This window comes from Oryzias melastigma, linkage group LG1 (assembly GCF_002922805.2).
Source record: "Oryzias melastigma strain HK-1 linkage group LG1, ASM292280v2, whole genome shotgun sequence".
Classification (NCBI taxonomy): domain Eukaryota; kingdom Metazoa; phylum Chordata; class Actinopteri; order Beloniformes; family Adrianichthyidae; genus Oryzias; species Oryzias melastigma.
The window spans coordinates 4463737-4483060 of NC_050512.1; the positions used below are offsets into that span (position 1 = coordinate 4463737).

At 41.6% G+C, this 19324-nt stretch overlaps 1 protein-coding gene across 1 annotated transcript in view; it reads right to left on the bottom strand.

Moving 5' to 3' along the window:
* Nucleotides 1-463: 463 nt before the first annotated feature.
* The window catches only part of htt (huntingtin), a gene marked incomplete in the record, with an annotated part of 87604 nt that continues 68743 nt past the window's right edge, over nucleotides 464-19324 (bottom strand). Inside the window, 13 exon segments of the mRNA XM_024262140.1 lie at nucleotides 464-1836; nucleotides 1949-2109; nucleotides 3212-3374; nucleotides 3445-3652; nucleotides 7089-7302; nucleotides 15149-15263; nucleotides 15401-15591; nucleotides 15674-15829; nucleotides 16155-16287; nucleotides 16587-16717; nucleotides 16791-16876; nucleotides 16958-17097; nucleotides 17163-17317. Coding sequence (XP_024117908.1) covers nucleotides 1623-1836; nucleotides 1949-2109; nucleotides 3212-3374; nucleotides 3445-3652; nucleotides 7089-7302; nucleotides 15149-15263; nucleotides 15401-15591; nucleotides 15674-15829; nucleotides 16155-16287; nucleotides 16587-16717; nucleotides 16791-16876; nucleotides 16958-17097; nucleotides 17163-17317 — 2067 coding nt within the window.

Consider the following 19324-nt stretch of genomic DNA (forward strand, 5'->3'; position numbering starts at 1 on the left):
ATGGAGAAGCTGCATTCAGCTTCTATGCTCCACAGATCTGGAACAGACTTCCAGAAAACATTAGATCTGCTGAAACACTCAGTGTATTAAAATCCAGGTTAAAGATTCACCTGTTCTCAGTTTGATTAATATGTATTCAAAAGTTTACGTCTGCACTGTTTATCTATGCTTGTTTTAAATTACAATCTTTTTACTTTCTTTTAATTTTATTTTAATGATCACATTTCTACAATTTATTTTGTTTCTTTTAATGTTTAACTCTTCATGGTTACTAGGAGATCAAATACTTATTTCCCTCAATGAAATGCAAATACGTGTATTCAATTATCTAAGGTTGATTACTGGATTGTCCACATGAACCATCAAGATAACAGACTGTTGATTTCTTTTCTAGTGGACAGAACTACAAGATCAGATACTTCTTTCCTCTGCAGTAGCAGCCGGATCTTAGAATGTGCAGAAGTGAGGCCTCACATTCAGTCTTTATTGTAGAATGACATTATGTTTACATTATTCATGGAAAGTGACATGAAGAAGAAATATTTTCACCATGGACCAGGAGAGCAGAGCTCCAGTTTGTAAGTATTTAATAATCTGCACAGAGAGAACGATGCAATATTCACCCATTAATAACAGAAACAATATTTAAAGCAGGAACAGAAGACTCCTCTCCTGTGTGGGACGCCGCTACATTTCCTCGTCTTGATTTGTCGAAGCTGCTGTCAGTCGATCTCCGATGCATCACGGCGAGGCAGGAATCCGGAACCGTGCGGAGCGTGATGTCATTGTATGGGACATTTAGAATCCTCTAAGGCAGAGTATGTACAGAGAAACCACAGCGCACAGAATCACTAAAAGCTTGCAGCGTCCTGCAGTCAGTCGGACCGATAAAAAGGTGTTGCACAGGAACACCTGAGCTTCCACGCCATCATGCAACATGGCTTTTGTTACTGTACAACTGTGATTTTACAAGATACCAAGGAAGGACTGTAATCTGATTACAATGACAGTCACATTTTACGTCCTGAGAATAAATAGGAGGCCTCCTCAGGGAGCCGCAGGAAGGAGGACGCGCTGTCACTGTACACACGCAAATGACAGAATTCATGGTTTGATTATGACTGTCTCCTCTGTTTGACATCCTCACCAAAAACAGCTGTGCTGCCCCCCCCCACTTGAGGGAAAATAAAACTGCAAGTCATCAGGGAGCAGCTGGAGCGCCGTTTTCCCTAATCACTGGCATGATGCGTGCTCAGGTGTGTGAGCACCCTCATGAGGCGCAAACTGAACATGGAACTGTAAATATCCTCTACATTGTACTGGTATTGCGACATTTTAGCAGGTCAATCCTTCAGATTGGTTTCTGCTTTAAATTTCTTTGATTTTCTTTTCGATGAAAAAGTGCAAAGTGGGAGGAGCCGCCGACACCTCCCATGCAGAAACGTCTGGACTCGGATCTCCTTCACTTTCAGACTGACGGTGGCACTCGGCGGCGGGCCTCAGACTTGGTTTCCTGTCACTGTAGAGAGGAGAAAACACCCAGCCCCTCCAATACCCCCTATCAGCTTCCCTTGGGCATGTTTCCCTCCTCCGAGCCTCTGGGCACACCCCCACAGACGGAGTTACAGCGACGTGTCCTGGTGGATGGACTGCAGGCAGCCCAGCAGCTGGTGGTACGGGCTGCCGGGCACCGCCACCGTCTCAAAGACAGACTGGAAGGCCCTGCGGTCCAGCTCCTCGTCAATCTGGTGCCGGTAGAAGTCCATGGCCACCACGCAGAACAGGTTGACATCCACCACCTCGATGGAGCCCATTCGACTGATCACATGTGGGAGTCTGGTGGACAGCAGGGAGAGTTAAGGGCACCGTACACTCTGAAGAAGCAGCAGAACATCACAGCCAGCTTGGTTCGGTTCGGTTCAGGTCCACCATGACCCTGCAAGGATACAGGGCAGAGATCCACTGCGAGGTGGAGGCCGAGACGAAGAAGCAGGACAGGCTCCACATGGCCATGGCCACCGGGGTCCTCTGGGTGAAGTTGGACAGAGACAGCAGCACCCAGTCTCGCACCATGGAGGACTGGCCTGTGGCGTGGAGCGTCTGGAACACCTGCCGTCAAGAGCACAGCAGTTTGAGCCAGAAAACACAGGAAGGCCCCCACAACCTCACAACCCAGCCCCAAAGTCTGCTCCAGAGTCTGAATCCAACCAGGTAGAAGCAAACGTTGTGAGAAAATGGACCACTATCTGCAGCATTACTGTGAAACTCAATGGACTGTGCTTTGTATGGGTATTTGTTGTTCTGTGGAGCTGCTGGAGCGCAGGCATTTCTCCTCTGTCAGCTTAAGGTTCAGTTCCACTCAAAAACTAAAAAGTGTCCAAAGATAAATCACTCTGACTGAACTCACCCGATACAGGAAAAAACAACACTTTGTTACACTCTGGTAAATAAAACAAACATTTCAGAGGAGAAAAACTCAATTCACGTGATACCAGCCTCATTTTAAAATGAAATAGTAAAGTTATATCAGTTTTTACAGCTTCAAATTTTCAGAAAAAATGATTTAGTTAATGCCAGAGTCTATTATCTCACAACCTTTTTAAGTTAAAGCCTCTGAACGAGGCAGGAACAGCGTGTGAAGTAAATATGGAGTTCACGGCTAAAAACGAGTCTTTCAGTGCGTCATGCATGCCAGGATTAGAATATTTTGTTCTGAAGGACAGGCAAACTTTTGCTCGCCTTCAGCATTTTAACTGAAGCTCCGCTCACCCTCGCAGCCTCATCTGTTTTTATATTAGCCCCGTCCATGATCACTGGAAAGGTCAAATGATCAGCTACAATTATATAGCAAACCGAATAGCATATAAGTGGTTGACAGGTCTGAAACAAAGCACAGACATCCGAGTTTGTACACAGTACTGGCAGTACTGTGTATGTCAGTACTGGTACCAAACTTTGGTACCCATCCCTACATCTAACCGGCCCCGCTTTAGAATCACAGATGTATGGATAAGCAGAGATGAAATTATGTTTGAACTTTGCCAATTTATGGACCACAGTGAGGTGGGCGGAGCAAACTCCAGGCCATCCCTCTCAGGTGTCATTCTCTGTGTTTGGCTGAAGTCAGAAATGTTCTGGTCAAACGGTTAGTTTGTCTGTCACACATCAGCAGCTCAGACTTTCATGTGTCTAAATGCGTTCTGCTACTGACCCTGTAGACCACGGTGGCCATGAATTGTGGGTAAGGCTGCTGGTTGGACAGGAACTCTCCGATGACCTTGTTCATGATATCCTGTGCAGGGAAGAAGTCGTCCAGGAACTGGGGCAGGATCCTGGACACCACCCGAGCCTCGCTGGGCAGACCCTTCCTGATCCTGTAGCGACGGGAGAGCCGGCCCATCAGCAAGAGTGAGCGGATGACAGAGGGATGTCTGCTTCACGTACCTGTCGAAGAGCACAGAGACCCGCTCCATGGCGACGATGATGGACTCGCTGTCCGGGGCATGGGGGTCAGAGTGGGTGGGCCAGCTGGTGGGGCTGGCTTTCTCCTTGCCTAAGGAGAGACCAACATGACCCTCCATGACGGCCAGCGCCTCCGCTACAGCAGAGCCGACCTGACCTCTAACCCCATCTGAGCCTGACGCGAGCACCGCTGAGAAGACCAGAGGGGTGGGTGGCACCGGCGGTGCCGGTGAAGTGCGTACAGATTAGAGTGGGGGTCACCGAAAACACTCATTTTAGAATTCTTTATTTTGGGGACTGGTGCTGGAAATACAAAGCCTTGAAGGTCACGGTTCACAGCCTCCTCTGCAGCCTGAACGTGCTTCTAAGTTCAGCACCACAGAACAGAGCTGGGAGGAGTCCGTCTGAAGAGTTACTGGCAGAAAGGCGGCCTGAGGGCTGCTGGAGTTAGTGGAGGCCGTTGTAAGGGTTAGAGGTAGGGTCCACCCAGAGAACATTTCAATGTAGGCCCTACATGGTTTACCTTTGGGCTGAATTAGTGCTCCCCAGCTGGGTTTGCCCACACTGGCTTGAGTGGACAATCAGTTGTCTGGCTCGCTGGAAAGTGGAGCTTGCTAACTCGCTAAGCTGTCCGCTGGGCAGATGGTTAGCTTAGGGACCCCGTGCAGAGTCCCCACCTAAGCTAGTGTAGACAAACCCACCTGGGGCCCACCAATTCAGCCCAAATGTAAACCATAAGGGGCCCACATTGAAATTTTCGCTGGGCACTGAAGGTTCGACAGCAGGCAAGAGGATGAATGACGGGTGGTGACATGCTTTACTGTGAGAGTTTCAATGTTTACTCAAACAAGAACAAGAACAGAGAACTGTCAGTCTGGATCAGAACTCCTGCACTTCTACTTGGAAAACAGTCATCAGTTTATGAAGCAGCAGGTAAGCAGTTGGAGAAGAAACCACAGATTATTTACAAGGATGTAGCCTGTGAGCCCAAACCATCAGTTCCTCTGAGCATCAAAGACGGATGTTTGGGATTTCGGATTCGTATGCTGAAACCTGCACAATGTCCACAACCCAGCGGCTTTGTTAGCACCACTGTTGGGAGTAATGCCATTTAGGTGTAACGGTGTTAAAAGTTTAATACCAGAGTAACCAACTACTTCTAGTTAATTAGCAGAAATCGTGGCGCGTTACCTCCCAGTTTATTGATGTGCAGCATTGAGCTTCGAGAGCTTTTCTCTCTTTTTCCTCTAGTGTTTCACATCTTCTGTGAGACAGCTTAAGTTTAAAATCTAGATCACAACTGAATGGTTCCTGCAGGAAATTCAGTTGTATATATTTTACGTAGGATGAAGATTAACTTCACCCTCCAAAGTTAAAACTATAACCAAAAAAACCTATTTGCATGTAACTTTCTAAAATACATTTGGCCAGTGCTGAAATTCTTTCTTTGCTGCAAGGAACTAGGAGAAGGGTTAGGTTAAGGGACCCGGGGGAAGGGTTCTGTTAAGGGACCGGGGGAAGGGTTTTGGTTAAGGGACCGGAGGAAGGGTTCGGTTAAGGGACCGGGGGAAGGGTTCGGTTAAGGGACCGGGGGAAGGGTTCGGTTAAGGGACCGGAGGAAGGGTTCGGTTAAGGGACCGGGGGAAGGGTTCGGTTAAGGGACCCGGGGGAAGTCCTGAGGTGCATTTACACCAAACGTGATTCGAGTGACGGAGGCAGGCAGTTTCAATGTTAAGTCAAGGGTACAGACGTGACATGAGGCGATCTGAAGTCCTGCGGCACAATTTGAGTGATGGATGAGGCGCAAAGGTAAGCCAGCAGCTCGATTTCAGCGGTGCAGCCAAAATGTAAATATTTTCAGCCAGGACCACTTAGAGCTTTTCTTCAGCTTTGTCAGAGCATCAGGTAGAAACACAACAATAAGAACTGCCATGAACCTATTTTTCAGAACAAAAAAAACAGGCTAAGAGATAGGCTGTAGCCCTAAATGTGGAGAGACATGAACACCTTATTTCTTATCGTTTTACATATTTGATTGCTTACTTCCTCTTATACGTCTTTTTCTTGCATTTTTTGCACAAGGGAGCTGATTTTGATCTGTTGTCTGTTTACAGATGGCAATCTGTCTTTCTCAAAACAGTAAAATCAACATTAAAAATACAATCTAAACATTAATGAGCAGCAGAAATATATATCAACATCATTAAAAAGTAAAGATTCATTAATGTGCATCTTAGCTGCACGTATTACGTGTGGCCAACGTGGATTTGCATCAATAAAAATGCATAAGCAGTAGATAAATAATTTAATGTTAGTAAATGTGGTTTTCGTTTTTTAAGAGACCGGGATAACAACCCCACTGCAGGGCAGTTCCAGAGCATTCTCCGCCGTATGAGGGTTTGCTGTGGTGTCTCACCAAGTTGGTCAGGAAACGTGCAGCACCAGATCAGACCGTCTCCCTGTCAGCTGCAGACACGAACTTTGGTGTCAGAGGAATATCTCCCATTGTCATTTGCATGTATTCCTGCAGTCATGTGACCACAGCTACCTGCTTGCCTGTTTTGGTGGTCTTGTAGACAATCTCCTGGCATACATTTAAAATCACCACTGTATTCTTTACTCGTCTATAAATTGGACTTGTGGAAAAAGGGACCCGCTGTTATTTATGAAACTGCTTGGTCTGTCTCCATCTTATCTGAGGCTGCTTTTGCAGACCTCACCCCCTTTGTACAACAACCACTCTGCTAAACGGATCTGTTAACAATCCCAAAATCAAACTCTTCACCTGGTTCTCTGTCTTTTCAATCTGCTGCAGCCACACTCTGGAATGATTTACAAAAATACAAAGATTGGACATTTTTATTTCATAAGCTGATTTTAAAACGCATCTTAACAACCATTTTAAAGATAATTGCTGCTGTTACAGTGTAATTTTTTTGATGATTTTTCCTGATTCTATTTAACTTTATTTCTTATTCTTGTAAGCCCTCTCTCTCTTTTCTCAAAGGTCTTGTCTTTCGTCATGCCACAGTTGTAAATCAGAATGGCATTCTTAATCTGTCCTGCCTGGATCAAAAAGGTTGAATTAAAAAAAACATTTCTGGATTTATTGTCAGACAAAACTGTCTTGTGACATGAGCTGTTCAAGCCCAGTCAGCTGCTGTGCTTCATCCTTGGATCAGAGCTTCCATCTGCTTCACCAGAAGAACAGAGATGTCCTCAGAGGACAGTGAAGGTCAGAGCAGCAGATCATGTGATGCATCAGAATTCTACAGAGAAACGTGTCATACTGTTTGTTCAAGCTGAAATTGGTCAGACATGTGTTTTTACACAGGAAGCAGATCACAGAGTTCAGGATTAACAGCCACTATTTTTAGGACTTTTTGTGTTAAATAAAATACAGCTGGATCATGTTCAAAGCCTGATCTGCCCCTCTGCCCTTTGAAAACTGTAAGTGATCCTAGCCGGGGTAAAGCATGTGTGGGGGGTGCAGAGGAGGATGGATGTACAAACACAGAGCAGTGCGGTGAGGGGTTAGCAGTAGTTCATGCAGGTCAGTGTTACAGTGAGCTGCAGCAGCACCAGTCACCAGCACCAAGCACCAGGGACAGCAGACGGTGGTTTACCGGTGTACATGCAGGTGAGCATGAGGCCCAGGGCGGCCATGGCTCTGTGCGGGGACGGCATGTTGACACGGTCCACGCTGAGCTTCACCAGCGCCTCTCCATCCATGCGGGACAACTGCTCCGACAGCAGGAGGCGCTCGAGTCCGCGCAGCACACAGTGGTAGATAATGGAGGGGGTGCAGTCTTCGCTGGCCGACACCATGACCCCACACAACTGAGAGGGAAGTAAGTGCACAGGAACAGATACATTTCTGTTTTTAAATATATTAGGGCTGATAATCGATTAAAACATGTAACTCATTTATCACAAACCTGGAAAAAAATGAATCACAACTATTATTATTATTTATTTACTTATTTATCAAGTTACAGTATTTACCAGGCAATTATTATCTGCAAATAATCAGAAAGTGAAATCACGCACAAAATTGTATATTTGGAAAGTTTATTTTAATTATTTGGAACCAAGAGCCTAAAACTCTGTTTTTGTCTACTTTTGAATTTACTTCCATTTTCAATTTGAAAGACTACCTGTTTGCTTATTTGGTATCATTTTAATCAGCACAATCTCACCTATGTAACACTACCTTTATTTAGTCATTTTTCCATTTTATATTCACACATTAGACATTAAATAATGCAAAAACAGAAAATTCCATCTGGAAAAAGGGATTCATTTTGCTGTGGAAATCCAGAAAATGTTTAACAAACTGTTTTTACAACATAGAATGAAAGTTTTAGGTGTAATGTTATAATAACAACAAGAATAAAATCTATCAACAAACTAATCAACATGTCCTTAAATGAAAATTAATACAAATTCAGACAAAAGGGGCCATGTATATTTCTGTTGATAGAAGAACATCACAGACCTCACAGCTCCATGATGAGATCTTTCTTATGTGGCTGTTCTTCAGTCTGCCCGTGTGGCTTCAGCTACCAGGCAGCCCAAAACACAATCATTTCTCTCCTAAAAGCACTGCTGTCCGTTTGACATTTTTCCTGGAATTCTGCTTTTTAATCCTTTTTTGCTTCATCTTTTTTCTCATAAATTTTCTTTATTGAGTTTATGAAAAGTAATAAAAAATGTTTTTGGTAGAAAACATTTTTGATCAAGCTGGATTTCAGGTCGGCTCGGCTGGAATCTGCTTGGATTCTTAATGTTGAATATTGGTTTAATAGAAAATAACGCAATAATTTAAAATAGTACGTTGACCGCAAATAACACGTTGGTGCAAAATAACAAATTATAAATCAAATAGAGCGCTAATATAGATTATCACGTTAATGTTTATTACTGCGTTAATCTGGAATACCGTGTTCATAGGAAATAATGCGCTAATTCAAACTGTTGCATCCATAAGAGATGATGTGTTAATATTTATTATTGCGTTAATTCACGATAACGCATTAGTATAAAATAATGCGTTATATGAGACAACGCATTTTGTATTATCACATTAATGCACAATAACACGTTAATATGAAATAATGCTTTAATATGAGAAACACGTTGATATGTATTATAACGTTAATGCAGAATGATGCATTAGTATAAAATAATGCATTAATATGATAGAACGCGTTAATATGACATAACACATTCATTTGTATTATCACGTTAATACACAATAACTTATTAGTATAAACTACGGATGTCCTGATTAGGTTTTTTTGGACCCGATCTATTTCTGAGTCATTGGATTTAGTGGATTTGCCAATACCGTGTCCCGATCCGATACTTTTACAACACATTTAAAACATGGACAAATTAAATAAACAGATTTTTGTTGTAACTTATTTATATTGAATTAACCTTCTTTTATCATTAAAAACTTAAATAAAACACTTCTGTGAAGCAGGGCCGGATCTAGCCAGCCCCTATTGGGGGTGCAAACAGAATATCGGGGGGGCAAGTTTAGGGATACAAAATGGTTCCGGTGTAAAATCCTACCAAGCCCATAAAACGCCCCAATCTGATAAAAGTCCTGTTTTTAGAGTTTTTATCATGTCTGTGTGTCATTTTTCTTCTGAAAGAGAACAATTGTAATAAGAAATCATTTTGTTTTTACATTTCTGAGTATTTCTCCTTTTAAATCAGTCAAACTGTCTTGGACAGACTCTGTCATGTGTTTCCCCCCTGATGGGTTACACCTGTGTCTTTTGGTTCTTTTTTCACTCCCCTTCCTGTGTATATATATGAGTTTCTCCCCTCACTTCCTTGCAGGTTTGTCTTGTCACTTGATGCACCAAATGTTGTCTGCCATTTCAGGTTTAGTGTGGCTTATAGTTTTTGGACTTTGACTTTAATAGACTGATCCCGTTTTTTCCAGCTTTGAGCTCTTCCTTAGTTTTTTGGATTCTTATGTTATTAAAGACACTTTTTTGGAGCTGATACCTGTCCTGCGATTGTGTCCACACACCAAACCCTGACAGACTCTGTTTGAATGAATGATCTTCTTTCCATCAACAGCTCTGCTGCACATGCACTAAACCCTCATCTGTTCCTAGTGTCTAGTTCAGGTTCTGGAGAAGAGAAGATGGTATCTTCACATTGACTGCAGTCAAATGAGCCGCCGTTCACATTTCTGTGGTCAAATCAGCATCACTGGATTTTTGGTGTGAGTTTCATCCAATACTTACGGTAGCAGGACTGAGAACGCTGGAAAATCTCCACCAGACTCCACGGAGCTTCTTGATGTGACCACGGAAATGTGAACGGCGGCTCATTTGACCGCAGTTGGAAAGGATTGTAAATCAATGAAAGAGCATTTTGATGTTAGCTTTGATTATTTTATCAAGAACTCTGAGAAACCAATGATTGAATGTATTGATCACAGTCAATAAACATTGGAGAATTAGCTAAAAGAGTCTTTGGTGAACTGGAAGGAGAAAGAATCAGGATTTTGGAGGAAGTTCTGTCCATGAAGATCTTCACTTCCTCGTCCAGCTGACATCCGGATCAAAAGTCTGTTTGCTTATCCGTCTCTTTTTGGTCTTTTTTAGGACATCTTATTCATTTATTTATTACTTTGAGTCATTTTTATTCATTTGCAATAGTTTCTATTTGGTTTATTTTTTGTCTTAAAATATATTTTTATGTATTTTTTGTTGCTTTTTATTTACTTATTTTAATGTTCTGTTTAACCATTTATTATTTAGGGTTTTTTTGCATTTTTATTTTTTATTATGTGTATTTTGTCACTTTATTTAAGATTAGTTTATAAATACTAAACTATTTTAACTATTAAAACAGCCAACACACTTTCTTTGTAACAGATGATAAAAAAAATCTCTTTTTGTCATCATCAATGTACCAAATCAACAAGTTGCTACTGGAGAAACTCTTGATTCCTGTTTCAAAATTGCTTTAAGAAAATCCATGGATGAGAAAATCTTTAGTGATAACAGAATTTATTTTCATCAGCAGGGAATTAGTTCAAATCCAGCATCTGAAATCCTGTAGTGTAGTTTTGGTATTTTGCTGGATCGTTTCTTGTTATTTTCACTAAATTACTCAATACACTATAAATATTAATAAACATCAGGATGATTCTTTAAATTTCATAATGCATTTTCGCTACAGACAACATAGTAGTAAATCAATGATGTATAAATGAAGAAGATTTCAAATAATGTGTTATTGTTGCCTTTAAAAATGAACAAGAATTTCAATTTTATTTATTTATCCAGGACAGTGGACATTAAATTAACCCAGCAGCTATTTTACATCTGTTGTCCACGGACAAATGTTAAAAAAAATATTGTAAATAACATAATATTAAAGTTTATACCAAAATTCAATGGAATATGAAAGACAACCCCAACTTCCCACTGTCCGCCTTCATCTTTCCCCCCTGCAGCCCCCTGCTCTCACCGAGGCGTCCCAGGCGAGTTATCTCAAACACAGCTAATGCTCCGGTACTGTTAGCTTAGCTGCTACAAACAGCGCTAGCTTTAGCAACCAGAAACCTGAACATTGTCAACTCGTTTCTCGCTTTTTCCTCCACATTACAACAACGAGAGCAACAGATGAGGACAAGAAAGAGTTAAAATTTTGGGTAATCGAGTCATTTCAGCGACAAACAGCAGACAAAAACTTCTAAACAGTTCTGCCCAGCTCCGCCTACTGAGAACCGCGTGTCTCTGCCCGCGCTGAGCCTGAGTGCGCGTGAGCAACGGAGTGAGAGAGGAGGACCCGAGTGAAGCGAGAGGCCACGCCCTCCTTTGGATCTACCAATCAGCACTAGCAGCTACTTTGAATGGGAGCCAGAGAGAGCAGAGAGCGCTCTGTTTTTATTGTTTGCATGGCGTCACGTTTGGGGGGGCAGTCCTGAAATTAGGGGGGGAATTGCCCCACCGTGCCCATGCCTAGATCCAGCCTTACTGTGAAGTAGCTTTAATAAACAAGTAAAAATACAGCAAATATAAACTAGGAAAAAAATAAAAATTTCTTGTTATATATGTGATAATTAGTCGTGTGATAAAGTTTAGTGACTTTAGCTTTAACATCTTAAGAGCTATTGAACATTTTTGACCAAATGTGATTCCTGTCCTCATTTAAAATTCTTAAAAATAAACTATGACTTTGTTTTAGCATGAATTTGATGACGAGTGTTCATGACTAGATGATATCATTAAAACAATTTATTCGTTTTTTTGTTGTTGGTTTTTTTTTTAAGATTATGTAATTCTTTTTTTAGGTTTTTGAGACATCACATTTTTGGTTTTATTACCACTGTAGTTAATATTTTAAAACTTTTGTCAGGTAAATCAAACAGGCATATCAAAGGACAGCTCGGGTCCTAAGGAGTTAAATCACGGAGCTAGCATGCAGCAGTTAGCAGCTGCTGTTTAGCCATCTGTCTGTGGCAGCGCAAAAAGTTTAACATTTAACACAAACCAGCATTTTCTGTTGAAATGCCTTTTATATGTTGTTTACATTAAGACAAACCAACAGAGACACTTGTTGCCAGTTTAAAATGTTTTTAAAAGAGTTCCTGATCCCAGAAGTCTGAATCTGTGATCATCTAGTGGTTTGATCAGGACATCCCAAATATAAAATAATGCATTAATATGATATAACGCCTTAATGTGCCCTAACGCGTTAATACAACATAACGCCTTTATATGCAATAATGTGTTAATTTTAGATAACGCATTAATATGTATGTATCATGTTAATACACAATAACACATTGGTATAAAATAAATCGTTATATGAGACATCCGGTTCCGGGTCACGAGCAGACGTGTGTCTCCAGCTCTCCTCAACTCTTCGGCTTTTAAAGTTTTTTAAAGTTGCCCACAAGCGACTTTAATCACCGAGCTGCAGCAACAACTACCGCAACGAGGAGAGTTGAACATGGCACCAAAGAAAAATCTTGAAGCCGATCTGGCAGAGCTCAAAGTCGCGTTAGCCGACATACAGTCTAAGCTAACCCCGGCAGTTCTCTCTGAATCTAAGCTAGCAGCTCTGCTGGAAGCTAAGCTAACACCATAGCTACAACTCCTGGAAGATTTCTGTCAAGAAAAAGCACGTAACGAACAACAAGATAATCGCCAAGATCTCCAGGAGAGGAAGTGTGCATGACATGGATCAACAAGCACGGATGAATAATGAGATTCTCTCTGGACTTCAACTACAACCCTGGTGCTACCAGCGCTAGCATGGATGCTAACAGAGCTGTGATGAATGCTAACGTGACCATTGACAATCAAGTTGTAGAAGTATTTCTTGTGTCTAAAGGGATTTCCTTGGACCTAAATAATGTTGAGGTCTGTCATCCGCTTGCTCGGAGAAAGAATACGGATAAACCAGCGATCCTGATCAGGTTTGTGAATCGAAAGCACAAGATAGCTCTGCTAAAACAAAGAAAACACCTGAAGGGTTCTGCTGTTTATCTTAACAATCATCAGTGTAAATATTACGCTGATCTGGCGAAGCACGCGAGGCTCCTACGATCGAAGAAACAGATCCACAGTACGTGGATTCTGAACTCCAGAATCTTTGAAAAACCACTCGGACCACCGGATCAGACGAAGCCTCTGGAAATAAAATCCTTGAAAGACTTTGAGAACTGTGGGATTACGCATTTTTAACTCTTTAATTCAAGCAAAATGTGAAATGTGAACTCAAAAACCGCTGGATGTGACCTCCGATTCTGAGCTGCAGAACGAGCACATTTCCCTTGAGATGAGACCTTCACAGTCTCTCAGTCATAACAACAAAGAACGATTATGTGGCCTTAAACTTGCTCCTAAGATGTGATGTAGCACTGATTTCTGCTCAACTTTTTTATCCTTTTCTTTTCAACTTATTAATTTTTGTTATTATAATCATTCTTTGATGAACACAATCTGCACAAATTGTATTTTTTTTAATTAGAATATTTAGATTATTTTTCTCCATAAACTAGTGAAGATGATTTTTGCTTTTTACTTTTTCTATTTTCATAATCATTCTTTGATTAATACAATCTGCACCAATTGTCTTCTTTTTATGAGAATATTTAGATCTTTACTGCATTAGCAAATGAAGATGATTTAATTATTATTTTTCGTATTATCATAATTCATGCACAAAGTGTCTTTTTTCAATGAGAATATTAGATTATTGTTTATGTAATATGCAGTAATGATTACTGAAAAGCTTACAATCACTATGGTATTAATTTTCTTTACTGATTAATATAAATGATTTGTCGTGGATGCTTTGAAACTTGATTACATTAATGATGTTAATGATCCTTAATATCCTGATTCTATTAATATTTGATATTAAGTCCTGAACCGGATATTGATAATTCATGTAGAGAAAATGGTGGAGTCGGGGTGGGATTATATAAGATCGCTTCCTTCCACTCCCTTTCAAGTGATCTACTTGTGATTCACTAAGTGTTATGTTATATCATGTATTGTGACCTGATTGCTTGAAATAAACCATTTCATTCATCCATTCATTTATTCATTCATTCAATATGCACTAACGCGCTAATACAAAATAACGCATCAATACAAAATATTGCATTAATATAAAATAATGCATTAATTTGAGATGATGCATTCATTTGTATTATCGGGTTAACTCAAAATAACAGGATAATACAAATTAGCACATTAATACAAAATAATGCGTTATTCGATATTATACCGTTAATATAGAATAACGCATTAATAATGAATATCATGTAAATGTTGAATACGGCTTTAATGTGGAGCACCAATATATATTTTTGTTTTAAAAAAAATCTCTCCATACAACATGTATTGACCCTGACGTAGTGTCCGTAAACTTCTGCAACTTTAGCTTGATTTTCATCCAAAGTTCCAACTTCCTGCAGAGACCAGGTATTAGAGACAGAACTGCTGAACTGCACGGGGTCTAGACTCAGTAGTGCAAAGGAGGTGCAGACCTTTTTTTTTCAGTTTAAGGTACAGAAATTGGGATTGTCACCTGGAAGTGGACAAGTGGCATAAGGAAAGAAAAATCCATTGATGGAAGAGCTCCGTATACGGGGGTTCCTCGCTTGAATGTGGTCCACCTTTCACTGTCCACTGTTACATTTCTTTAATGGAATTTCATATCAAGGGTTATCAATCTTCATTTTGATCAGATCTTTGTCTTTATTCTATAATCCTGGACTTCTTTTTCTATGAAGGTTTGAACTTTGAGAGTTTAAAAAAAGAGACAAAAAAGTGAAAATGTTATCTGAGAAAAGTGGATAAAGTGTGGAGTCAGGAGTATTTTTACCAACAAATTTTACATACTACACACATACAGTTCTGTGGTACAGAATAATAAAGAGATTTTGTGGATTTTGCCCATCTCGGGTCAATTTCAGAATACAACTCCTGTAATAAATGAGTACCTGCTGTGTTCAGGTAACGAGCTGACCTTATCCTTGTTCCTCAGAGATCCCAGAATGTCTGGTGGTGTCTGAGTTTGTAGAAAACCATCTCTCTCTTCACAGCAACAACAACAGACTTCTGAATAATCTAATCTATCAAAGTGAAAACTGTTTCGCATCACCCTGCCGTCAGGATTCAGCAGAACTCACCTGTATAACTGCAGCCATAAACTCTGGTCCTACGTCCAGAGGGTAGTTCTCCATCATGTAGAAGGCCACTGCACACATCACCAACACATGCTGCTGGTTGTGCAGGTTCACACAACTACAAAACAGAAAGAACAACTCCAGTCAGAATGGTTTCTGTTTCAAACATGACTGAAGCGGGAGCCGTTTCGCTGCTGATGTTATTACTGCAAAGAAGCTTCAACAGAATCGGTTCAAAGGGAAGAAGACGCTCACTGAGCAATGGCCCTGAGGTTCGACAGAAGATACTCTGACACAGCAGGGATGAGCTGCTTGGCTGTGTCATCCAGCAGGTCGCACTCCAGCACATACAGCACCCCATGCAGGGCCCCCATGCGGCTGGGCAGGTGGGTGCTGCGCAGGGTGGTTTCCAGCAGGCGGCACACAGGCTCAGCGATGGCTTTGTCCTGCAAAGGTTCAATTTGAAGATCAACATCTTTTTTCCTCGAGACACCCCCCCCCCGCTTTCTACAGAACAGCTTCACTCACCATGCCCAGCACAGCAGCAGCTTTACAGACGGCAGGGACCAGGTACTGGTTCAGGATCTCATCCTCTGGTGGGTGGAGCTTCTGCAGCTCCATCAGCGTCGAGAACATCATTTCAAACTGGTTCCGCTCAGTGAACAGGTCTGACACTGCCAGCAGCTGCAGGTAACACGGGGTCTCACAGACTTACTCAAACAAACACCACCCTTTTTTCAAAGATGTTTGATGTAAGGAGCAAAAAGAAAACATTTTTTGAGGAGAACAAAATTGGAAAAAATGGAAATAATAACTTTAAAACTGAATCGGATTGAATGGTGGCTTGACTGAATGGTTACATCACTATCAAGGAGTTACGGTACATCAAAGAGCTTGTGTTATTTAGGTGTTGATGGTGACATCGCCGGTGTTAAAGAAGAATGAATAAACATAAATCAGATTCCGTTTTAGTTATGAAAGGATGACATCAGCGTGCAACACCGCTCACCGATCGAACCACCTCACTGATGAGGATGGTGGGGGTCCTCCTGTGACCCGGGGAGCCGGGGATCAGCCACTGACTGTAGAGCTCCAGGAGGAACTGAGAACACGAGTGGATGTCCACTCCAGCGCGGTGCTTCCTGATGGATCAAACAGCTCCCAGATAATAAACAAAAGCACAAAGTCACAGTAGCTGTGTTTTTAATGACTTACCACGTAGTTGGTTTGTATTTATTCACGTAATTATAATTTAATGGAAACAGTGTCATTGTGAAATTGTGTTTTTTTGGACATTTCTAGAATTTTGATAAAGTTTATGCATATATCTAATGGGAACACAGCTTATGTCACAAGAGAATCATTCCAAACCTCTCCTCTCTGCTGATACACTTCCACCACATGTATACACCGACTGCATGTTGTTACGGAGCCGCTTTACCTGGAGTTTATAGGAGATAATGGGGGGGAGGTGGGAGCAGGGGTGTCAGCTTCATCCTCTTCATCCTCCCCCCACTCCTCCTCCCTCAGTGGGGTGATGTTATTTCCCAGCCAGACTGAGTGGATGGAGACCTGTAGAGTTGTATCAGAGCCGTCAGCGGCTGGACCCTCCTCGTGTGGTCTTCTTACCTCGTGCTCGGCTCACCTGCCCGAGTTTGTAGTCCATGCTGCCCATCTCTCTCTCTGTGTTGATCTGAAGCAGCAACTTCTCGTGGCTGAGGAGGGTTCCTGCTGAAACAGGCCCACAAACAGCAGCGTGAGCGACCTCCGCTCAGCCGCAGACGTCCACGCAGCCGTGCTCTGCCTGCTTACCTGCAGACGCAGCCGACAGGGAGGGGACGGGGTCCCAGGCGTGGTATGGGTGGTGCGTGTGAATGTTGTCTCTCTTTGACACCAGAGCCTGAATCTCTCTCTCCACCTCCCCTCGTATTACCGCCAGTTTCCTCCCAAACCTGAGAATTAGACATTTTGTTTGAGTATGTTCACATGGGCTCAGGAGATGACGCCGGACATCTACCGTGTCTCCAGGGCTTTGAGGCTTTTGTTGCGGGGTTGCTGTTCCAGACAGCTGATGGCCGGGTTCCCGGCAGTGGGCAGGGTCATGGCACTCAGCACCAGGCTGGTGATGGCCTGCACTGCCAGCACGTTGAGCTGGGTACGCTCCAGGTCCTCCTACAGACAGATAGGAGAAAACATGTTTGGTTCTCCTATCAGCCTCTTCTGCAGTGTGCTCCAAAACTCTGCAGTTCAGATTCACATCTCACTTCAGATTGTTCTTCACAAATAGTTCAGTTTGGATGAGGAAGAGAAACAGATTTTCCTTCAGTTGGTTTCTTTACTAGTAAAGACGTAACTAGTGATAGCTTAGGCTGTAAACTCTTGTATCCGTCGTTGTTTCAAATGGTCAGGATAAGTTAGGAGGCGTCTGATTGGGCTTTGGAGAGATGCAAGTGTGTTTGTCATCACGCCATCAATGTCCCGGCTGCAGCACAGAGGACTGTCATATCCTGCCATTATGCTTTATGTTTATGCTTCAGACCAGGGGTCCCCAAACTACGGCTCATGGGCCGGATGCAACCCACCTCCACATTTGACCCGGCCCCCAAACAGTATCAGAGACCCATTTTTGCTTTTTGTTTTTTCAATCTGGCCATATGATCAAGACCCTTATAGACATGAGTTCTTATACCACCTGTCTGTAGCCTCTTTCTGAGCCCACAAATCTCTGTCAAATAGAACAGAATACAGTCTTAGCAGTTCACCTGCTCTCAGTGCGATCACGCTGCTACTTTCTTTTTTTAACAGCGCATCCTATTCTGTGTCCTGATTGGCTGGAGACCTTGTCAATCAATCTCCTCCGTGCTCTGTCTATTGTGCAGCTCTTCAGATCCATATAAATCTTTGATCGAGATCAAATCTTTGTTTTCATTCTATAATCCTGAATTTGAAAATGTCCACGTCTGTCTGAGAGAAGTGTAGAGTGTATAGTGAGGAGTTTAACATCTGTAACTGTAATTCGTGGGTTTCGCCGTCACAAGTTATTTTTAAAATTCAACTCCCCATATAAATGAGAGAAAAAGAGTTTGACCGGACAGCTGCCAGAATGACAAACAACATCAACACAAAAGCTTAAAAAATGAGTGACTCTAAAAAAAGAACAAAGATCTGGAACCATTTCTCTGTTATTGATAAAAGGAAGAAATAATTTAGAATCTGTTCAAAAAGAATTTCAAACAGAACTGACTCCACAACCCGAGAACAACTTTCTCCAGAGCAGATCAGATCATTACTGACAGAAGAAACCAGAAAAGAAACCTCTTCACAAAGAGGAGAAATTTTCTAAATGCTAACCTTTACCATGATTTCACATTTACTTTTTTTATTCTTTTTGTTTTGCACTTTATAGTTAGTATTTTGGGTTGTGGTTGAAGTATTTTGTTTTGATTCACTTTAAAAGTTAAATATTAAATAATTGCTTTTTTTGTTTTTATCATGTACATTTTATCTGGGAGGAAAAAAAAATATTTCGCATATTTTAGACTTCTAAATATAAAAACACTTTTTTACATCAGTTATTCATTTCGTGCATAAGTTTATATAGTTATTGATAATAAATAAAACGACCTTAAGAGATAAAAGATCCGGATGGCTAAGAAGATCTCTGTGTGAGGAGCTGCAGCTCTCCAATGTCTCCAAAGAACCATGACAGGAGAAGATTCACTATTTACTGTTCTATTTTGGAATGTTTTAGAATTATTTTCTCTGTGAAGATTACAGAAAGGAATTATTCAAATATGGTTGTGATTGGCTTTCTGGAAAAACTGTGATTGTTACACTTTTTCTGTTAGCTTACAAACTGCCCCCAGCCCCCCATCAGAGAAGAAAACAGCGATGTGGCCCAAAAAAAGTTTGAGCACCCCTGCTTTCGATTGTATGAAAAACCATGTCTGGAGAGACATTCCGTCCCACAGCTGTCCTGGACTGAAGAACCAGACTCTTTCCACAGTTCTTCTTTCTCATTGCGTCTTCTAAAGCAAAACTCGCCCCCAACACAGACTGAAAAACTCACCAAAACTCCCATACACCTCGTACCTGGACAAAAATGATGACATAGTGGAGGAAACCATTCAAAAATGAATGGAGACAAAAGGTCTTAAGGGGTTAAAAAAAAAAAAAAAA